The following is a 19,216-nucleotide window of genomic DNA, read 5'->3' as shown; positions in this document are numbered from 1 at the left end:
GGCCCGTACGGCTCGTGTGAGAACCATCACCACTGCTGTGTGCTGGGAATGCCTCAAGCAACCGATTTACCAGAGTTGCTTGTTTATTAGCCAATATTAGGTCAAGGTTCTCCTGTGGCATGATGTTTTGTAATTTGCCTTTATAGCGTGGATCCAGGATGCTGGCCAACCAGTAGTCGTCATCGTTCATCATTTTGGCAATGCGGGGGTCCCTTTTTGGGATCTGCAAGGCATAATCTGACATGTGGGCCAATGTTCCCGGTGTCAATGATGCACTGCGAGTGCTGGTTGGAGGAGCACTTTCTGGCAAATCCACATCCCTCCAGTCACGCACAAACCCTGTACCAGACCTTGCCACGCCAACATTTTCACTTGCCCCACGAGATGCATCCTCCTCCCCTAAGTAATCATCCCCATCATCATCCTCCTCCTCCTCTTCTTCCGCCACCTCGTCCAGGAGAGGTCCCTGAGCAGACAATGGCTGAATGTCATCAAGGATTCCCTCCTCGTCAACATTGGCTGCAGACGCCTGCTCCTTAAGGTGCGTCAAAGTTTGCATGAGCAGACGCATAAGTGGGATGCTCATGCTTAGGATGGCGTCGTCTGCGCTTACCAGCCGTGTGCATTCCTCAAAACACTGAAGGACTTTACAGAGGTCTTTCAGCTTCGACCACTGCACACCTGTCAACTCCATGTCTGCTCTCAAAGTGCCTGGCCGTGTATCCTCCCACAAATGCATTATGGCCTGCCTCTGCTCGCACAGCCGCTCCACCATGTGCAGGGTGGAGTTCCACCTTGTTGCAATGTCGATAATGAGGCGGTGGTTGGGAAGGTGGAGCAATCGCTGCAGCTTCTGCATACGAACGGAGTGTACAGGCGACCGGCGGATGTGCGCGCACAGTCTTCGCACCTTCTGGAGCAGGGCTGTTAACTCCGGATAATTTTTGAGGAAGCACTGCACCACCAGGTTCAAGGTGTGAGCCAAGCAAGGTATGTGGCTGAGTTTTGAAAGGGCTATGGCTGCCACAAAATTACGGCCGTTATCACTAACTACCTTGCCTGCCTCAAGATGTACACTGCCCAGCCATGACTCCTCGTGTGCAACAGTGGCAGCTGCAGATGGAGTGCTCGTATGACTGCGCTCTGTGGACGAGCTTTCGCTTCTGGAGGAGTAGGAGGAGGAGGAGGGTCGAACGCCTACAGCCAACTGTTTCCTATACCGTGGGCTAGGCAGCACTATCCCACCACCGCTGTCCCCTGTGGACCCTGCATCCACCACATTAACCCAGTGCGCAGTGATGGACACGTAACGGCCCTGGCCATGCCGACTGGACCATGCATCAGTTGTGAGGTGCACCTTTCCACTCACTGACTGCTTGAGTGCATGGACAATGCGGTCTTTTACATGATGGTGGAGGGCTGGGATGGCTTTGCGAGAGAAGAAGTGGCGACTGGGTAGGTCATAGCGTGGTACTGCATAGGCCATGAGTTCGCGGAAAGCTGCGCTTTCCACCAACCGATAGGGCATCATCTCAAACGAGATTAGTTTGGCAATGTGGGCGTTCAAACCCAGTGTACGCGGATGAGAGACTGAGTACTTTCTTGACCTACTCATAGTGTCTGGGAGGGTGAGCTGGACTTGAGAGCTGCATATGGTGGAAGTAGCGGTGGACAGGGTGGACTGAGAGAGGGTTGATGATGGTGATGGAGTTGGTGTTCTTTCTGATGGCCTAGATTCAGTATTTCGTTGATATAACAGTGGGATTCCCTGACTGCTGTGGCCTTGCAACGACACCTCAACATTTGCTGCTGTGCTAACCGGTGGGCTTACAGTGGGGGAAACAATGTAGCGTTGCTGACTACCTTCTTTGTGATCAGTTGCACATGTGGCACTTGAGGTTTGGTGTTGTGTCCACGCTTGCAAGTGCATGGTGGTTAAATGTCTAAGCATGCAACTGGTATTCAAATTTTTCAGATTTTTCCCTCGGCTAAAGGTCTTTGCGCACTTCTTGCAGATAACCTTGGCCTGATCATGAGGATTTTGTTCAAAAAAGTGCCACACTGCACTCTTCCTACTTTGGCAGACATTTTGCGGCCTAGCACGCTGTGATCTTTTGACCCTCTGGACAAGCTGTCCAGCAACTCTTTTGATTTTTGGAACCTGTCTTTGGAGTGCTCCGGGCCTGCCAGATAACAGCTGTTGCGATGTCGATGTCTGCTGTGGATGCTCCTCATCTTAGCTATTGGAAGCAGCACCCTCTTCCCCCAATGGATGCCAATCTGGGTCAACAACTGGGTCATCCATCACCTCCTCTTCAATGTCATGTGCACCTTCCTCTGTGTCACCGTGTATGGTGGTATAGTGTGCGGGAAGGGGCACCTGAGTCTCATCAGGGTCAGAATCTGGCTCTGTACACTGCGAGGACAATGTAGTGCTCTGAGTGAATGTACCAGCAGAATCATCTATCAGCGGCTGTGCATCAGTGCACTCCATGTCAGATTCATCTTGGCCTGGGTAATTCACCATTTCACTTGATAATCCAGGCATGGTATGTGAAAACAGCTCCATGGAGTAATCAGTAGTATGGCCTGCGTCATCCTTCAATCTTGGTTGGGGTGAAGGACACAAGGAAAGGTGTGGTTCATGAACATGAGCCTCCAATGACGACTCAGTGCTTTTACTTTTTACAACTTCAGAAGAGGAGGCGATAGAGCTGGAGGCTGAGTCAGCAATGTAAGACAAAACTTTTTCCTGATGCTCTGGCTTTAAAAGCGGTTTGCCAACTCCTAGAAAACTAAGCCTTCGAAGCCTTATGGAGCCAGACAATGACGCAGGCTCAACACCTCCTGCATTCGGTCCTATTTTGCTCTTGCCACTACCATCAGATCCACCACCAACACCATCATTACCAGCTGCCAACCCCTGCCCAATTCCACGGCCTCTTCCACCAGCCTTCCTCATTTTTTGTAGAAATGTAGACAAAATCCAACAAACTATATAGTAATGTAAAACAAGGTACAAGGTGTCTATAGGACAGGGGAGATTTTGAATTTCTGCACACACTTGTGGACACTGGACACTTATGGATTGTGTGAGGCCCACTGAATATCAGAGCGCTATGTCACAGGCTCGATGGCACAGGTGTGAAAAAAGTGACTACAGGATAAGGGAGATTTTGAATTTCTGCACACACTAGTGGACACTGGACACTTTTGGATTGTGTGAGGCCCACTGAATATCACAGCGCTATGTCACAGGCTCGATGGCACAGGTGTGAAAAAAGTGACTACAGGATCACAGAGATTTTGAATTTCTGCACACACTTGTGGACACTGGACACTTATGGATTGTGTGAGGCCCACTGAATATCAGAGCGCTATGTCACAGGCTCGATGGCACAGGTGTGAAAAAAGTGACTACAGGATAAGGGAGATTTTGAATTTCTGCACACACTAGTGGACACTGGACACTTTTGGATTGTGTGAGGCCCACTGAATATCAGAGCGCTATGTCACAGGCTCGATGGCACAGGTGTGAAAAAAGTGACTACAGGATCACAGAGATTTTGAATTTCTGCACACACTAGTGGACACTGGACACTTTTGGATTGTGTGAGGCCCACTGAATATCAGAGTGCTATGTCACAGGCAGAAATTGGCTAGTGTATCACAAACTACAAGGTGTATGTAGAATTGGGCAGAATAGGAATCTCCCTAGAGTGTAGGTCTGTAAGAATGGAACAAGTCCTCCACTTATCCTTCCACAGTGACACACAGATAGCTTCACTGTGGCCGTGATAACAGCCGTTACACGGTACTGAGAGGAGCGTGCACGTACACGGCTGTCCGGTGTACGTAAAATTGTCAAGCTCCGTGTTTTTTAAGTATACGGACTGACACACGCTGTCTCCCTATAGTTTTGAATGTGATCAAACAGCAAATATATTTAACTGTTTGAAAGCTAGACAAAACTAGTAGGTGCAGGTCTGTAAGAACGGAACATGTCCTCGACTTATTCTCACAGAGTGACACACAGATAGCTTCACTGTGGCCGTGATAACAGCCGTTACACGGTACTGAGAGGAGCGTGCACGTACACGGCTGTCCGGTGTACGTAAAATTTTCAAGCTCCGTGTTTTTAAGTATACGGACTGACACACGCTGTCTCTCTATAGTTTTGAATGTGATCAAACAGCAGGCCCGGATTGGCAATATAACCAACCGGGCATTTCCCGCTGGGCCGCTGTCACGTGGGCCGCGGGCGGCAGCGCCCGAACATCTGGCCGCTTGCCAGCTGCTGCGGCCACTGTTGCTCCTGCCGCCGGCCCTCTGCGGGCATGGCGGTGATAGATTCAAGTTCCTCCCGCACTGCAGGGAGATAAGCCGCCACGCCCCCCCATGCACCCCATCCTCGCCGTAGCATGAGACCCTCGCAGCCACTCACAGCGTCGCACTCGCTTGCCTGCTCGCTCTGTTCGCAGGACCTGTGATGAGGTCACGGGAGGGGAGGAGTCAGGGGGGTCACATGATCAGGAGCCTTTGTCCAGACCCCCGATCATATCACCCCTGACTCCGCCCCTCCTGTGACCTCATCACAGGTCCTGTGCGCTCAGCCTTGCCTCTACCGTCTGCAAGACTCTGCTTTGCTGTTGTCATGGTGCTGGTTGAGGTAAGTATGTGTGGGGTCAGGATTTACAGTGTGGATGTAGCAGAGCTGTGTGTGTATGAGATGTACGGAGCAGAGCCGTGTGTGTACGAGGTGTACGGAGCGGAGCCGTGTGTGTACGAGGTGTACGGAGCGGAGCCGTGTGTACGAGGTGTACGGAGCGGAGCCACGCGTGTACAGAGCGGAGCCGTGTGTACGAGGTGTACGGAGCGGAGCCGTGTGTACGAGGTGTACGGAGCGGAGCCGTGTGTACGAGGTGTACGGAGCAGAGCCGTGTGTGTACGAGGTGTATGGAGCGGAGCCGTGTGTGTACGAGGTGTACAGACAGGAGCCGTGTGTGTACGAGGTGTACGGAGAGGAGCCGTGTGTGTACGAGGTGTACGGAGAGGAGCCGTGTGTGTACGAGGTGTACGGAGCGGAGCCGTGTGTGTACGAGGTGTACGGAGCGGAGCCGTGTGTGTACGAGGTGTACGGAGCGGAGCCGTGTGTGTACGAGGTGTACGGAGCGGAGCCGTGTGTGTACGAGGTGTACGGAGTGGAGCCGTGTGTGTACGAGGTGTACGGAGCGGAGCCGTGTGTACGAGGTGTACGGAGCGGAGCCGTGTGTGTACGAGGTGTACGGAGCAGAGCCACGCGTGTACGAGGTGTACGGAGCAGAGCCACGCGTGTACGGAGCGGAGCCGTGTGTACGAGGTGTACGGAGAGGAGCCGCGTGTGTACGGAGAAGAGCCGCGTGTGTACGAGGTGTACGGAGAAGAGCCGCGTGTACGAGGTGTACGGAGAGGAGCCGTGTGTACGAGGTGTACGGAGCGGAGCCGTGTGTGTGTACGAGGTGGAGCCGCGCGTGTATGAGGTGTACGGAGCGGAGCCGTGTGTACGAGGTGGACGGAGCGGAGCCGCGCGTGTACGAGGTGTACGGAGAGGAGCCACGCGTGTACAAGGTGGACGGATTGGAACCGTGTGTGTATGGAGTGGAGCCATATGTGTACGGGATGTACGGAGCGAAGCCAAGTGTGTACAAAGCATACAAAGCGGGCTTTTCCCACGGACACAGGAGTACACGGCGGAGCCCCGAGGAGCATTTTAAAACACACACATGACGTTCCACCGGAAGTGACGTGCTGGAAGCTGACCGGAAATGAGATAATTTCTTGAGGAGATTGTGACGGAACCAGGAATGCTTCAGATCCATCACCGTGTCCTCCTCCGACAGCGCAGACAGCAGGATCGCCTTGGAATCGGGGATGCCGGCCATGTGAGCGGATCATGATAGGTCCTGCACCGGGAGGCTCAGGTGGGCACTACAATGGGAGCCGGGCTGCTATAGTATCTTTGTAGAATCTTTCTTTATTTCTTTCTCTCTTTTTCTTTCTTTCTCTGTTCTTTCATTCTCTCTCTGTTCTTTCTTTCTCTCTCTAATCTTTCTTTTTTCTCTCTCTGTTCTTTCTTCCCCTCTTTCTTTCTTTCTTTTTCTTTCCTCTCTTTCTCTCTGTTCTTTCTTTTCTTTACTTCTTTCTTTCTCTCTCTGTTCTTTCTCTGTCTCTCTCTGTTCTTTCTTTCTTTCCCCTCTTTCTTTCTCTCTCTGTTCTTTCTCTGTCTATCACTGTTCTTTCTTTGTCTCTTACTGTTCTTTCTTTCCCCTTTCTTTCTCGCTCTCTGTTTTCTTTTTTCTCTCTCTCTCCGTTTTCTCTCTTCCTTAGTGCCAGTCAGTGTGCCCATAATGCCAGCCACTGTGCCCTCAGTACCAGTCAGTGTGATCAGCAGTGCTAAATGGGTGTGATTAGGTGTGGACATGGGTGTGACTAGTTGTGAAATGGGTGTGGTTGGGCGTGGCCAAAATTTGCAGCGGCGCGGTCTTTGTCCGTCTTTCCCTTCTTCAAAAGTTGAGAGGTATGATAGGGGCGGCTATGACCAGGCGGTCTGGTTGCCCAATAGAGAGCAGTTCTGCCAGGAATTCTGTAATCATGCATACAAAAGGGGACAGAGATTTGGGAGGAGTACTGTACCTAAAAGCAATAAATAGGACTGAGCTGAAATACTGGGCACAGCTCTGACTACATGTTATATAGTCATGTTAATCTCCTCTCACTTCTTGTAAACTACAACTGTACAAAGATATTATATAGTCACCATGTGACTAGTGGGCCTGTGTAACTTCAAATGCCAGGGCTGAATTTTAGTCCCAGTCCGGCCCTGCCAAACAGCAAATATATTTAACTGTTTGAAAGCTAGACAAAACTAGTAGGTGCAGGTCTGTAAGAACGGAACATGTCCTCGACTTATTCTCACAGAGTGACACACAGATAGCTTCACTGTGGCTGTGATAACAGCCGTTACACGGTACTGTGTGAGGAGCGTACACCGCTGTATGGTGTGAAAAAATGCACGCTCAGTACCTCAGCAGGACAAAAAAAAAAATTGGGATTGCTTTTAAAAAAGCAGTTTGCAGAGCAGTGGGTAAACAGCAATGCAGCTGTCAGGAAGCCTTAGAAGGCAGCCTAACAACCAACACCGCTGATCCACCACAATATAGCCTCCCCTTGCACTGCACACACAGTGACTGGTGTGTTGTACAGGCAAAATCGCTAGCAGCAGAAGCAGTTTTTTTTTCTTCTTCCCTGCCTAACGCTCTCCCTACGGAATCAGCAGCAGCAACCTCTCCCTATGCTAAGATCGGCAGAAGTAAGATGGCGGTCGGCGTGCACGCCCTTTTATAACCCCTGTGACGCCCACCAAAGCAAGCCAATCACTTGCATGCCCTTCTGAAAGATGGTGGTGACCACTGCCTATGTCATCACGTTGCCCACAGTGTCCGTGGATCCTGATTGGCTGAAAAAGAGCGCAAAACAAACTTTTGAAACACGACTTTGGCGCGTAAGTCGCCGACCTCGTGGCCGAACTCATCCTAGGGTCGGGTTTCGTTTCATGAAACCCGACTTTGCCAAAAGTCGGCGACTTTTGAAATTTTTCGACCAGTTTCGCTCAACTCTACTCATAACCACTAGCAATATTAGACATAGCGGGGACTGAGGCTAGCGGTGGATGATAATAGGTAGCGTTTAACAAAGGAAAGGTGGGGGCTGCAACTCTCGGTCTCCTTGTACAATCATCATCTAGCAGGGAGACCTCTTTTTTCAAATCATCACTTTTAACTATTTGCCTGCCTGACACATTAGTCTCGATCTCAGTTCCTTCTTTAATCACTTTCTGACACCACAGTCACTTTCTTGAATCACAATACATCCCATCCTTGCCATAATAAGACAATTTTTCCTTCTTCAACATAGCAGTAACAGAAACAATCAGAATTCACTTCCTCTGTTCTTCCTAACACCTTCGTCACACAATTCATGTGCCAAACCACAAAATTCTTCTTTTCCTTCCAAGGATTCTCTCATTTAGAGCTAAATATCCTTACTTTAGTTGTGCACAGTACTGGCGGCCGTTTCAGTCTCTGTTCCACTGGGTCAATAATCCCCCTCTGGGATTGCTGTTATGAATGGGAAACCGAGGAGAAAAAAAGACAACAGGCTAAGTCTCAGAAAACCAGAGAAGTTGGTAACTATGCAGATTGCAGATCCCTGATCTTAACCGCACAACTAGCAGCAGTCGTGGAGCGTTCCTACGTTGGTCCTAGACGCCTCGTCACAACCGGAGAACTACATAAGCCTAAAGCAGGAAAAGAGGAAAACTAACTGCCCCAGAGCAGACCTCAAAGGAAAGACAGCCCCCCACATGTATTGACGGTGAAACAAGATGAAAATACAAACAAAGGCAGGAAAATAGGCTGAGCAAACGATGGGGCCCGGCTAACTAAAAAGGACAGAAAAGGAAAGACACTGTCTGCAATCTGCAAAAAAAAGCCTACAAAAATATTGTCCAACACTTCTGATAGCAAAATTAACCCTGAAGTCACTAGACTTCTAAACCTATATCAGCACTCTGAAATATTCTGAGACAGAGCAAAAAAGAGGCCAATCTAATAAGGGACAAAAAGCAGATTGGCAAATACTGATTAATAGGAGTGGAATTTCAGCATAGCCCCAGCAGGGGCAGGCTGATTACACAAAAAACTAAATTGACCAACAAGCGCAAGTGTGAACATTAGCAAAAAACAAACTTAACTTGAGAAGACTCGAAGAGAGCTGAAGTCCAGGACCTGAGAAGCAGACTGAATCACCAGCACCCGGATAGGGCGTCGGCTGTCTTATATCCAGTCTGATACTCCAGAGATCCAATTGTTATCTTCCTCATCAGGTGGCAGATCACTACCACTTAAACCAACAGCACTACCTCCTGTTACTACCAGAGGGAGAACGGAAGGGGAACTCTCAACTGGTGGAGCAGAAAATGAGTTCATGACAGATTGCCCAAAATTCACGGTACCCAGTGAAAGGAGGAGGGCGTCTCAGACTATCCCTCCGGACACCTCTGGTTATATATATATCTATCTATATATACCTGAGTTACGTATCCTACCCAGTCTTCGATCACTTCACCATGCCTGATTACTAACAATGATCAGGACTTCAGGATATTTTGACTATAAAGAGAGTCACAATCACTGGTCAATCCGGGGTGTCCATCCCTTATGAGGTACGGTTCGAGCACTGGGCCCCCAACGGGACTGCACCTCTATATGATTCTACCCATGAATCACCCCACCATCGGGGACAAACCTCAGGTCCTCTTTGCAGCAACAAGCACAGGAAAACCACACCAACGGTCAGTCTGAACAGTATAACTGTCAACTTACCGTGGTTGTTGTGGGGGATGATCAGTCCCAATTTTCCAGCACCTGTGTCCACTCCGAGGGTCCTTTGTCTTGTTGTCCTCTGGGGACAGAGGCGTCCCTGTTCGGGGGCCCCACGTTGGGCGGCCAGCTGTCGGGGTAGCTATTTAGGGAGGGCTAAATTAACCCTTCACGTTTGAGCCAGTGATGTCCAAATTAATCCACAGAGTGTTGCTAGCAACTCAAATGACCACATGGAGACGGGGGTCTCTGTACGGGAGGATCGAGGCAGATAACTAAGCCCCTTTATTTTAGTCACTTCTTTTATAACATTTTGCTTAATTATGCAAAGTTCTCAACTACCAATAACATCATTTCACTTTGTAAGTCAATAATATTGCAAGAAAACCGGAAACTACATATATGTCCGTGACCAAATAGAAAGTAGTATAATGGCATATTCTTCAGAGTTTTACACCCCGCCTCCCTTATCTTGCACCTGATGAGAACAGTCTGGTTTATGACAGTTTGAACTTTTACCTAATTACAAAATTTATCTTACAGCAACAAAAACGGAAAAACGAAACCTTCAGGAAAAATGGAGTCATATAAAGAAACGTCCATAGTGACCTACCAGGCTTCCAGTGATGGTGCCACTTCCCCAACGCGCGTTTTGGCGGGACTCCCCCTGATGTAGGCATGCTGCCGAAACGTGCGTTGGGGAAGTGGCACCATCACTGGAAGCCTGGAATATGACTCCTTTTATCTAGCAGCGCAGTTTTGATGATTTACACATACAGGACAATATAGGACTATTTTCTATTAAAGCTGCTATGTTTAATATGTAATGTTATAATATAATCCCTACCTGCCCAGTTTTGGTGTCGTTCTTGTAGTACATTTGGGATCATTACTTTGCACTGTTGGCACCTTTCTTGTAAATCTAGTATTATGTATATGTGATTTTATGTCTTTTTATAAAATTTGAATAAAATGATATTTTTGCATGTTGATTATACGCTTTTTTCTTCTTGCTGATTTTTTCATACATGTGTGCGTAGAACAGCTTTATCATTAGTATGATTCTAACTATTATGGTTATTTACGTAATTTTGGTAGTTTGCTGGGGTAATCTATAATAGTATTGCTACATAAGTATTACAGCAGAACCAAACTTAGTTGTGTATAGATATAAAACCAGAACCAAGTCTACTACACTGATACATAACCAAAACCATTCGTAGTACATATTGTACATATAGTACAAGAAAGGGTCCTTTCGTAAAAATAATTACACTATTCAACGGTATATACTTCAAGTGCCATGAATAAAGAGGTCAAAAATCCTATTTACCTGTCAAGTAAGCCACTAATGAAGAACGTGGATGTAGAGCTGCGTCCCTGTTTTGTGGCAGCAAGCAGAGATCTTAAATACTTCCAGGAATTGATAAAGAAAGAATATTGGAAAGTTGAAAAACTTGTATGAAGAATGACGTACTGGAACCGGAATATTTCATGAAGAGTGCATCCATGAGTATTAGATGGCTGACAAATCTCTTCTAGGGGTAAATCTTGATGTCAGGTTCCCTTTGTAGACTTTATCCTTAGCTCCTTTTTCACTACTTTTGTGTTTATTTTGCAGATATTCACGCAGCGATTCAAGGTGCCAGAATATTTCCAAAAATGGATTTTGTTCTGAAAGGGTCTAACGTCACTCTTCACTGTAAGTTGAGCACCTCCGGTTTTATGGACGATGTGTATTGGATGCTGAGCCCGGACGTGGCTCCAGGACCGGTCCGTTGGATTGTCAATGAGACAGTCAGCGCGATCACCATTCCCAGCCTGTCAGTTGACAGCGTGGAGGTGACATGTGGGATCCGGACACCCAGGGAGCAGATCCTGGACAGACAAACCATAACGAGTGGATGTAAGTATTTTACGACCCGGATATTGTATAAAAAAAAATAAAAAAGTCTACACAGCCCTGATAAATTACAGGTTTTTTTTGTCATGAAAAAAATCCTACCAAGAAGAATCATTTCAGAAGTTTTTCCCCTTTAATGTTGCACGTAATCTGTACAAATCCATTGAGAAATAAACTGAAATCTTTTTAACTGGTAGAAAAAAAATAAAGAAGTAAAATAATGAGGTTGATTGTAGTGCCGAGAGGTGACATTTCTTTTCATCTTCAGCTTTTTAGCAGAGGCCAGAAAGTTTTATTGCACCATTGCATACCTCCCAACTTTTGAACAAAAGAAAGAGGGACAAAGGCTGCGGAGTGTGCAGCAGCAAATTTTAGGCCATGACCCAACCACACCCATTTCACAACTAGTCACACCCATGTCCACGCCCCAACTGCACCCATTTAGCACTGCGGATCATACTGACTGGTACTGAGGGCACAGTGGCTGGCATTACGGGCATAGTGGCTGGTGCTGTTGGCACCTTGACTGGTACTGAAGAAAAGAAAGAACAGAGAGAGAGAGAGAAAGAAAGAACAGAGAGGGAAAGAAAGAGGGGAAAGAAAGAGAACAAAGAGCGAAAGAAAGAAAAGAGAGAAAAAAAGGAAGAACAGAGAGAAAGAAAGAACAGAGAGAGAAAGAAAAAGATTACAGAGAGAAAGAAAAAGGGGAATGAAAGAACAGAGCGAAAGAAAGAACAAAGAGAGAAGGAAAGAGGGGAAATAATAGAGAGGGAGCGATAAAGAGGGGAAAGAACAGAGAGAGAGAAAGAAAGAGGGGACAGAAAAAAGATCAGAGAGAGAGAAAAAAAGAAAGAGGGGAAAGAAAGAACAGAGAGAAAGAAAGAGGGGACAGAAAAAAGAGCAGAGAGACAGAAAAAAAGGAAGAGGGGAAAGAAAGAATAGAGAGGGAAAGAAAGAACAGAGAACGAGAAAGAAAGAAAGAACAGAGAGAAAGAGGGAACAGAAAAAAAAACAGAGAGGGAGAGAGAAAGAACAGAGAGACAGAAAGATGGGACAGAAAAAAGAGCAGAGGGAGAAAAAGAAAGAGAAGAAAGAAAGAACAAATAGGGAATGAGAACAGAGAGAAAGAAAGAGAACAGAGAGAGAAAGAACAGAGAGAAAGAAAGAGGTGACTGAAAAAAAGAACAGAGATAGGAAAAAAAGAAATAGGGGAAAGAAAGAAAGCACAGAATGGGAGAGAGAGAGACAAAGAAAGAGGGGAAAGAAAGAACAGAGAGCGAAAGAAAGAGAAAGAAAGAAAAGCGAGAACGAACAGAGAGAGAACAGAGAGAGAAAGAAAGAAAGAACAGAGGGAAAGAAAGAACAGAGAGAAAGAGAAAGAAAGAGGGGAAAGAAAGAAAGAAAAGAGAGAAAGAAAGGGGAAAGAAAGAAACAGAGAGAAAGGACAGAGAGAAAGAAAGAGGGGAAAGAAAGAAAGAAAAGAGAGAAAGAAAGAGAGAAAGAAAGGGGAAAGAAAGAAACAGAGAGAGAGAAAGGACAGAAAGAAAGAGGGGACAGAAAAAAAGAACAGAGAGAGAAAAAAAGAAAGGGGAAAGAAAGAACAGAGTGGGAGAAAGAAAGAACAGAGAGAAAGAAAGAAGAAAGAAAGAAAATGAACAGAGAGAGAAAGAAAGAGTGGACAGAAAAAGGAGCAGAGAGAGAAAAAATAAAGAGGGGAAAGAAAGAACAGAGAGGGAGAGAGGAGAAATAAAGAACAGAGAAAGAAAGAAGGGAAAGAACAGAGAGAGAAAGAAAGAGAAGAGACAGAGAGAAAGAGAGGAAAGAAAGAATGGAGAGAGAAAGAAAGAGAACAGAGAGAGAAAGAGAAAGAAAGATTAGAGAGAGAAAAAGAGGGGAAAGAGAAAGAACAGAGCGAAAAAAAGAAAACAGAGAGAAAGGAAGAGGGGAAAGAAAGAAAGAAGAGAGAGAGAAAGAAACAGAGAGAGAAAGAAAGATTCTATAAGGATACTATAGCAGCCCTGCTCCCATTGTAGTGCCCACCTGAGCCTCCTGGTGCAGGACATATCATGATCTGTTCACATAGCCAACATCCCTGATTTCAAGGCAATCCCGCTGTCGGAGGACACGGTGATGGATCTGAAGCATTCCGTGAAGTGCCTCCATGGTTCCGTCACAATCTCCTCCTGAAATTACCTAATTTCCGGTCAGCTTCCAGCACGACACTTCCGGTGGAATGTCACGTGCGAATTTTAAAGTGCTCCCCGGGGCTCCGCCATGTAATCCTGAGTCCGCGGGAAAAGTAGCCTCCCGGCCGGGGCAGTGGGGCAGACTCAAAATCAGGACTGTCCTGCTGGATCTGGGATGGTTGGGAAAGTATGAATGCTCCCCACCATACACCTTGTGCATACACGCTCCGCACACCTCATACACACACGGTTTAGCTTTGTATGCCTCGTTCACACACGGCTCCGCTCCGAACACCTCGCGCACACACATGTCTCCACTCCATAAGCCTCATACACATGCGGCTCTGCTCCGTACAACTTGTACACATGTGGCCACGTTCTCTACACCTTGTACACAAATGGCTTTAGTCCGTAAACCTTGTACACATGTGGCTTTGCTCCATACACCTCGTACATACGCAGTTCCGCTCCGTACACCTCGTACACACGCGACTCCGCTCCATACACACGCAGCTCCACTCCGTACACCCCGTACACACACGGCTCCGCTCCATACACACCGTACACACACGGCTCCGCTCCATACATACGCGGCTCCACTCCGTACACCCCGTACACACACAGCTCTGCTCAGCTCTGTAAACACACGGCTCAGCTCCGTACACTTTGTACACACAGGGCTCCGTATCATACACCTCGTACACACATGGCTCCGCTCTGTACACCTCGTACACACACGGCTTCGCTCCGTACATCTCGTACACACGCCACACGCGGCTCCGCTCTGTACACCCCGTACAAACACAGCTCCGCTCTGTACTCCCCGTACACACGTGGCTCCACTCTGTACACCCCCATACACATGCAGCTCCTCTCCATACACCCCGTACACACGCGGCTCCACTCCGTACGCACACGGCTCCGCTCCATAAACATGCGGCTCCACTCCGTACATCCCGTACACAAACAGCTCTGCTCAGTACCGTAAACACACGGGTCAGCTTCATACACTTTGTACACACAGGGCTCCGCACCATACACCTCATACACATGCGGCTCCGCTCCATACACCTTATACACACACGGCTCCGCTCCGTACACCCGTACAAACACGGCTCCGCTCAGTACACACCGTTCACACGCGGCTCCACTCCGTACACGCGGCTCTGCTCCGTACACCCCGTACAAATGCGGCTCCGCTCCGTACACCCCGTACAAACACGGCTCCGCTCCGTACACCCCGTACACACGCGGCTCCGCTCCGTACACCCCGTACACACGCAGCTCTTCCCCTTACACTTTGTACACACACGGCTCCGCTCAGTACACCTCGTACACACACGGCTCCGCTCAGTACATCTCGCACACACTTGGCTCCACTCCGAACACCTTGTACACACACGGCTCTGCTACATCCACACTGTAAATCCCTCCTGACCCCACAAAGTTCCCTCATCCAACACCATGACAGCCAGCACAGCAATGTCCTGCAGACATGGAGACACCTGAACATGTGTCCCCTGACTCCTTCCCTCCTGTGACCTCATCACAGGTCCTGTGCCACAGAAGAGAACACAGCCTAGCGACCTCACTGCAGGGCAGGCTGTATGGGGCTGCGGCGGTCTCTGGGAGTGTGAGGATGGAGGTGCGTGCGGCTTATCTCCCTGCAGTGCGGGACAGCGGGTGGTCGGAGCAAAAACGGGACTGTCCCACAGAATCCGGGACGCTTGGGAGCTAAGCCATTGATAGATATTTAGAACTATTCATAATTCTCTCCACCTTGACTAAAGCCCCAGTTTCAGCTACCGAAAAACAGCCCCAAAGCACAATGCTGCCTCCACCATGCCTCATTGTGGGGATGGTGATCTTCTGGCGATGCCCACTGTTGACTTTAGAATTAAAGCAAAAATGTTCATCCTTGGTCTCTTTTGATCATGACATGTTTTCCCACATGCTTTTGGCAGACTTGATGTAGGTTTTGCAGAAGATAGCTGGGCTTAGATGGGTTTTTTTTGCAAGAAAAGTTTTCCATCCTGCCTTCCAACCCTTAAGAACGGACATATGAAGAAAACAGGAGATTGTTGTCACAAGCAGGACATAACCAGTACTTGTTAGATATTCCTGCAGCGCCTTTAAAGCTGCTGTTGGCCTTAAGGCAGCCTTCTGGACTAATGTTCTTCTTGTCTTATCACTTTCTGAGGGATGTCCTGTTCTAGGTAATGTCACTTGATGATGTCTTCACAATGTCCATCGTAGATCTTATGCCTTAAACTTTTTTTTGTAGTCTTCTCTTGCTTGATAACTTTTAGCATTCAGATACCTTTGCTGTGTTGTCAGCTGTTTACAGACCAGACCATGGCTTCTGCTGTAAAATACAACTAAGAAGTTGCCAAGAAAATCCCCCTAGAACAGCGACACTTAACCTGGTGTTAATCGGAAGAGCTGTGATTGACAGTGGCCACGCACTGACTACTATGTAACATGAGGTTACATGTGATTGGCTAATTCTGAACACAACCCCATACCCAAATATAAAAGGTGTTCACACTTATGCAACAACATTATTTTAGTGTTAATATTTTCCCCATATATTTAACATCAGTTTTTTCTCAGTGGATTTGTACAGATCATGGGTGACATTAAAGGCAGAAAAAGTTTTAAAGTTATCTCTGCATTCATTTTGCTGTCTAAGTCAGGCACAGAAAAGGATCGCATTTGTTTTAAAACGACTTATTGTAAAATAATTCCCCTGGTGTGAACGCACATTAAAGTGCGAGTCAGGTCTGACTATTTTCTCTCCTTACAGATCCACCAGACACTCCCAAAAATGTTTCCTGTGTTTACTTCTACCCAAAAAATATCACGTGTAGCTGGATCCCCAGAAATGACCCCAAAATCCCCACAACCTTCCACCTAGCTGTGTAAGTGTTACCACTCTGTGCTAAAATCTCTGCGGATACCCCCCTGACCTCAGTCACTTTATGATCATCAGGCGTAACGATTCCGAAAAGAAGTGTTCATCAACCACCAATTCCTGCTCCTTCCTCGTCGCCGGTGATCAGCTCGAAAGGGAATATCATGCGGAGCTGCGGGTCCAGAATGGACTGGGCAAAGCAACAAGACAATTCACAGTGAATGCTGCACAGATAGGTAATCTACGGAATTTGGATTATGGGAAGGAACATTTAGGAAGGGATAGGAGGGGGATGCGGCTGCAGATTCTCATTCTGTGTTTCAGTGGATGAGTTGGTAGGAGGCAGGAGACTTCTGACTGGGCAGAGACTCCTTTCACCTCCAGTAACTAATCCAGCAGCTGACGACTCCTCATGGCTCAACTTGGCCACAAAGTGATGAGGAATTAGAGATATAAAACCTTGTTATCTGAGTGTCAGAAATCTAGAAATGGTGGGGTTCTTCTCATATACATAAGGTTGGTGATGATCAATGGACGGGAAAAACCTGACATCACAGGAACGGAACAGAATCAATAAGCTGATTATATTAGGGTTCAGTGTTTTACAATTTTTATTATTATTATTATTATTTTTTATTAATCTCCAGTTACTTGTTACATTTATTTCTTTCATATCTAATAACATTTAAGTGAAACTGGATCCTCCTGAGATTCTGTCTTTGAAATCAAATTCATCTAAAGACCCATCGTTCTTAATAATATCATGGAAAAGGCCGAACCTGGCGCCTGACGAGCTAGATGTGAACTGCAGCCTACGGTACAAACTGCTACAGGATGATCAGTGGGTCAGTATCACAAAGACTAATAGATATTCTGTACAAAAGAGGGAATAGAAGATGTACACTCACCTCTGAAACCCATGTACTGAACCCTGTACTGATCCTGAGTTACATCCTGTATTATACTCCAGAGCTGCACTCACTATTCTGCTGGTGCAGTCACTGTGTACATACATTACATTACTGATCCTGAGTTACATCCTGTATTATACCCCAGAGCTAAACTGACTATTCTGCTGGTGCAGTCACTGTGTACATACATTACATTACTGATCCTGAGTTACATCCTGTATTATACTCCAGAGCTGCACTCACTATTCTGCTGGTGCAGTCACTGTGTACATACATTACATTACTGATCCTGAGTTACATCCTGTATTATACCCCAGAGCTGCACTCACTATTCTGCTGGTGCAGTCACTGTGTACATACAGTTGTGGCCAAAAGTATTGACACCCCTGCAATTCTGTTAGATAATACTCAGTTTCTTCCTGAAAATGATTGCAAACACAAATTCTTTGTTATTATTATCTTCATTTAATTTGTCTTAAATGAAAAAACACAAAAAGAATTGTCCTAAAGCCAAATTGGATATAATTCCACACCAAACATAACAAAGAGGGTGGACAAAAGTATTGGCACTGTTCGAAAAATCATGTGATGCTTCTCTAATTTGTGTAATTAACAGCACCTATAACTTACCTGTGGCACCTAACAGGTGTTGGCAATAACTAAATCACACTTGCAGCCAGTTGACATGGATTAAAGTTGACTCAACCTCTGTCCTGTGTCCTTGTGTGTACCACATTGAGCATGGAGAAAAGAAAGAAGACCAAAGAACTGTCTGAGGACTTGAGAAACCAAATTGTGAGGAAGCATGAGCAATATCAAGGCTACAAGTCCATCTCCAAAGACCTGAATGTTCCTGTGTCTACCGTGCGCAGTGTCATCAAGAAGTGTAAAGCCCATGGCACTGTGGCTAACCTCTCTAGATGTGGCCAGAAAAGAAAAAATTGACAAGAGATTTCAATGCAAGATTGTGCGGATGTTGGATAAAGAACCTCCACTAACATCCAAACAAGTTCAAGCTGCCCTGCAGTCCGAGGGTACAACGGTGTCAACCCGTACTATCCGTCGGCATCTGAATGAAAAGGGACTGTATGGTAGGAGACCCAGGAAGACTCCACTTCTTACCCCGAGACATAAAAAAGCCAGGCTGGAGTTTGCCAAAACTTACCTGAAAAAGCCTAAAACATTTTGGAAGAATGTTCTCTGGTCAGATGAGACAAAAGTAGAGCTTTTAGGGCAAAAGCATCAACAATAGAGTTTACAGGAGAAAAAAGAGGCATTCAAAGAAAAGTACACGGTCCCTACAGTCAAACATAACGGAGGTTCCCTGATGTTTTGGGGTTGCTTTGCTGCCTCTGGCACTGGACTGCTTGACCGTGTGCATGGCATTATGAAGTCAGCAGACTACCAACAAATTTTGCAGCATAATTTAGGGCCCAGTGTGAGAAAGCTGGGTCTACCTCAGAGGTCATGGGTCTTCCAGCAGGACAATAACCCAAAACTCACTTCAAAAAGCACTAGAAAATGGTTTGAGAGAAAGCACTGGAGACTTCTAAGGTGGCCAGCAATGAGTCCAGACCTGAATCCCATAGAACACCTGTGGAGAGATCTAAAAATGGCAGTTTGGAGAAGGCACCCTTCAAATATCAGGGACCTGGAGTAGTTTGCCAAAGAAGAATGGTCTAAAATTCCAGCAGAGCATTGTAAGAAACTCATTGATGGTTACCGGAAGCGGTTTGTCGCAGTTATTTTGGCTAAAGGTTGTGCAACCAAGTATTAGGCTGAGGGTGCCAATACTTTTGTCCGGCCTATTTTTGGAGTTTTGTGTGAAATGATCAATGTTTTGCTTTTTGCTTCATTCTCTTTTGTGTTTTTTCATTTAAGAC

The 19,216-nt window shown here is 46.8% G+C and overlaps 1 protein-coding gene across 1 annotated transcript in view; it reads left to right on the top strand.

Moving 5' to 3' along the window:
- The window catches only part of LOC141060409 (interleukin-31 receptor subunit alpha-like), an 83,282-nt gene that overhangs the window by 24,578 nt on the left and 39,488 nt on the right, over nucleotides 1-19,216 (top strand). The window contains exons 5-8 of the mRNA XM_073556647.1: nucleotides 11,041-11,325; nucleotides 16,315-16,429; nucleotides 16,501-16,658; nucleotides 17,113-17,267. Coding sequence (XP_073412748.1) covers nucleotides 11,041-11,325; nucleotides 16,315-16,429; nucleotides 16,501-16,658; nucleotides 17,113-17,267 — 713 coding nt within the window. The remainder of the gene's footprint in view (nucleotides 1-11,040; nucleotides 11,326-16,314; nucleotides 16,430-16,500; nucleotides 16,659-17,112; nucleotides 17,268-19,216) is intronic.

Source organism: Dendrobates tinctorius, unplaced genomic scaffold (genome assembly GCF_039654945.1).
Source record: "Dendrobates tinctorius isolate UK_male_01 unplaced genomic scaffold, ASM3965494v1 ptg000237l, whole genome shotgun sequence".
Classification (NCBI taxonomy): Eukaryota; Metazoa; Chordata; class Amphibia; order Anura; family Dendrobatidae; genus Dendrobates; species Dendrobates tinctorius.
Note: the sequence above shows the minus strand (reverse complement) of the source record. Positions and strands in the feature narration are given on the sequence as shown.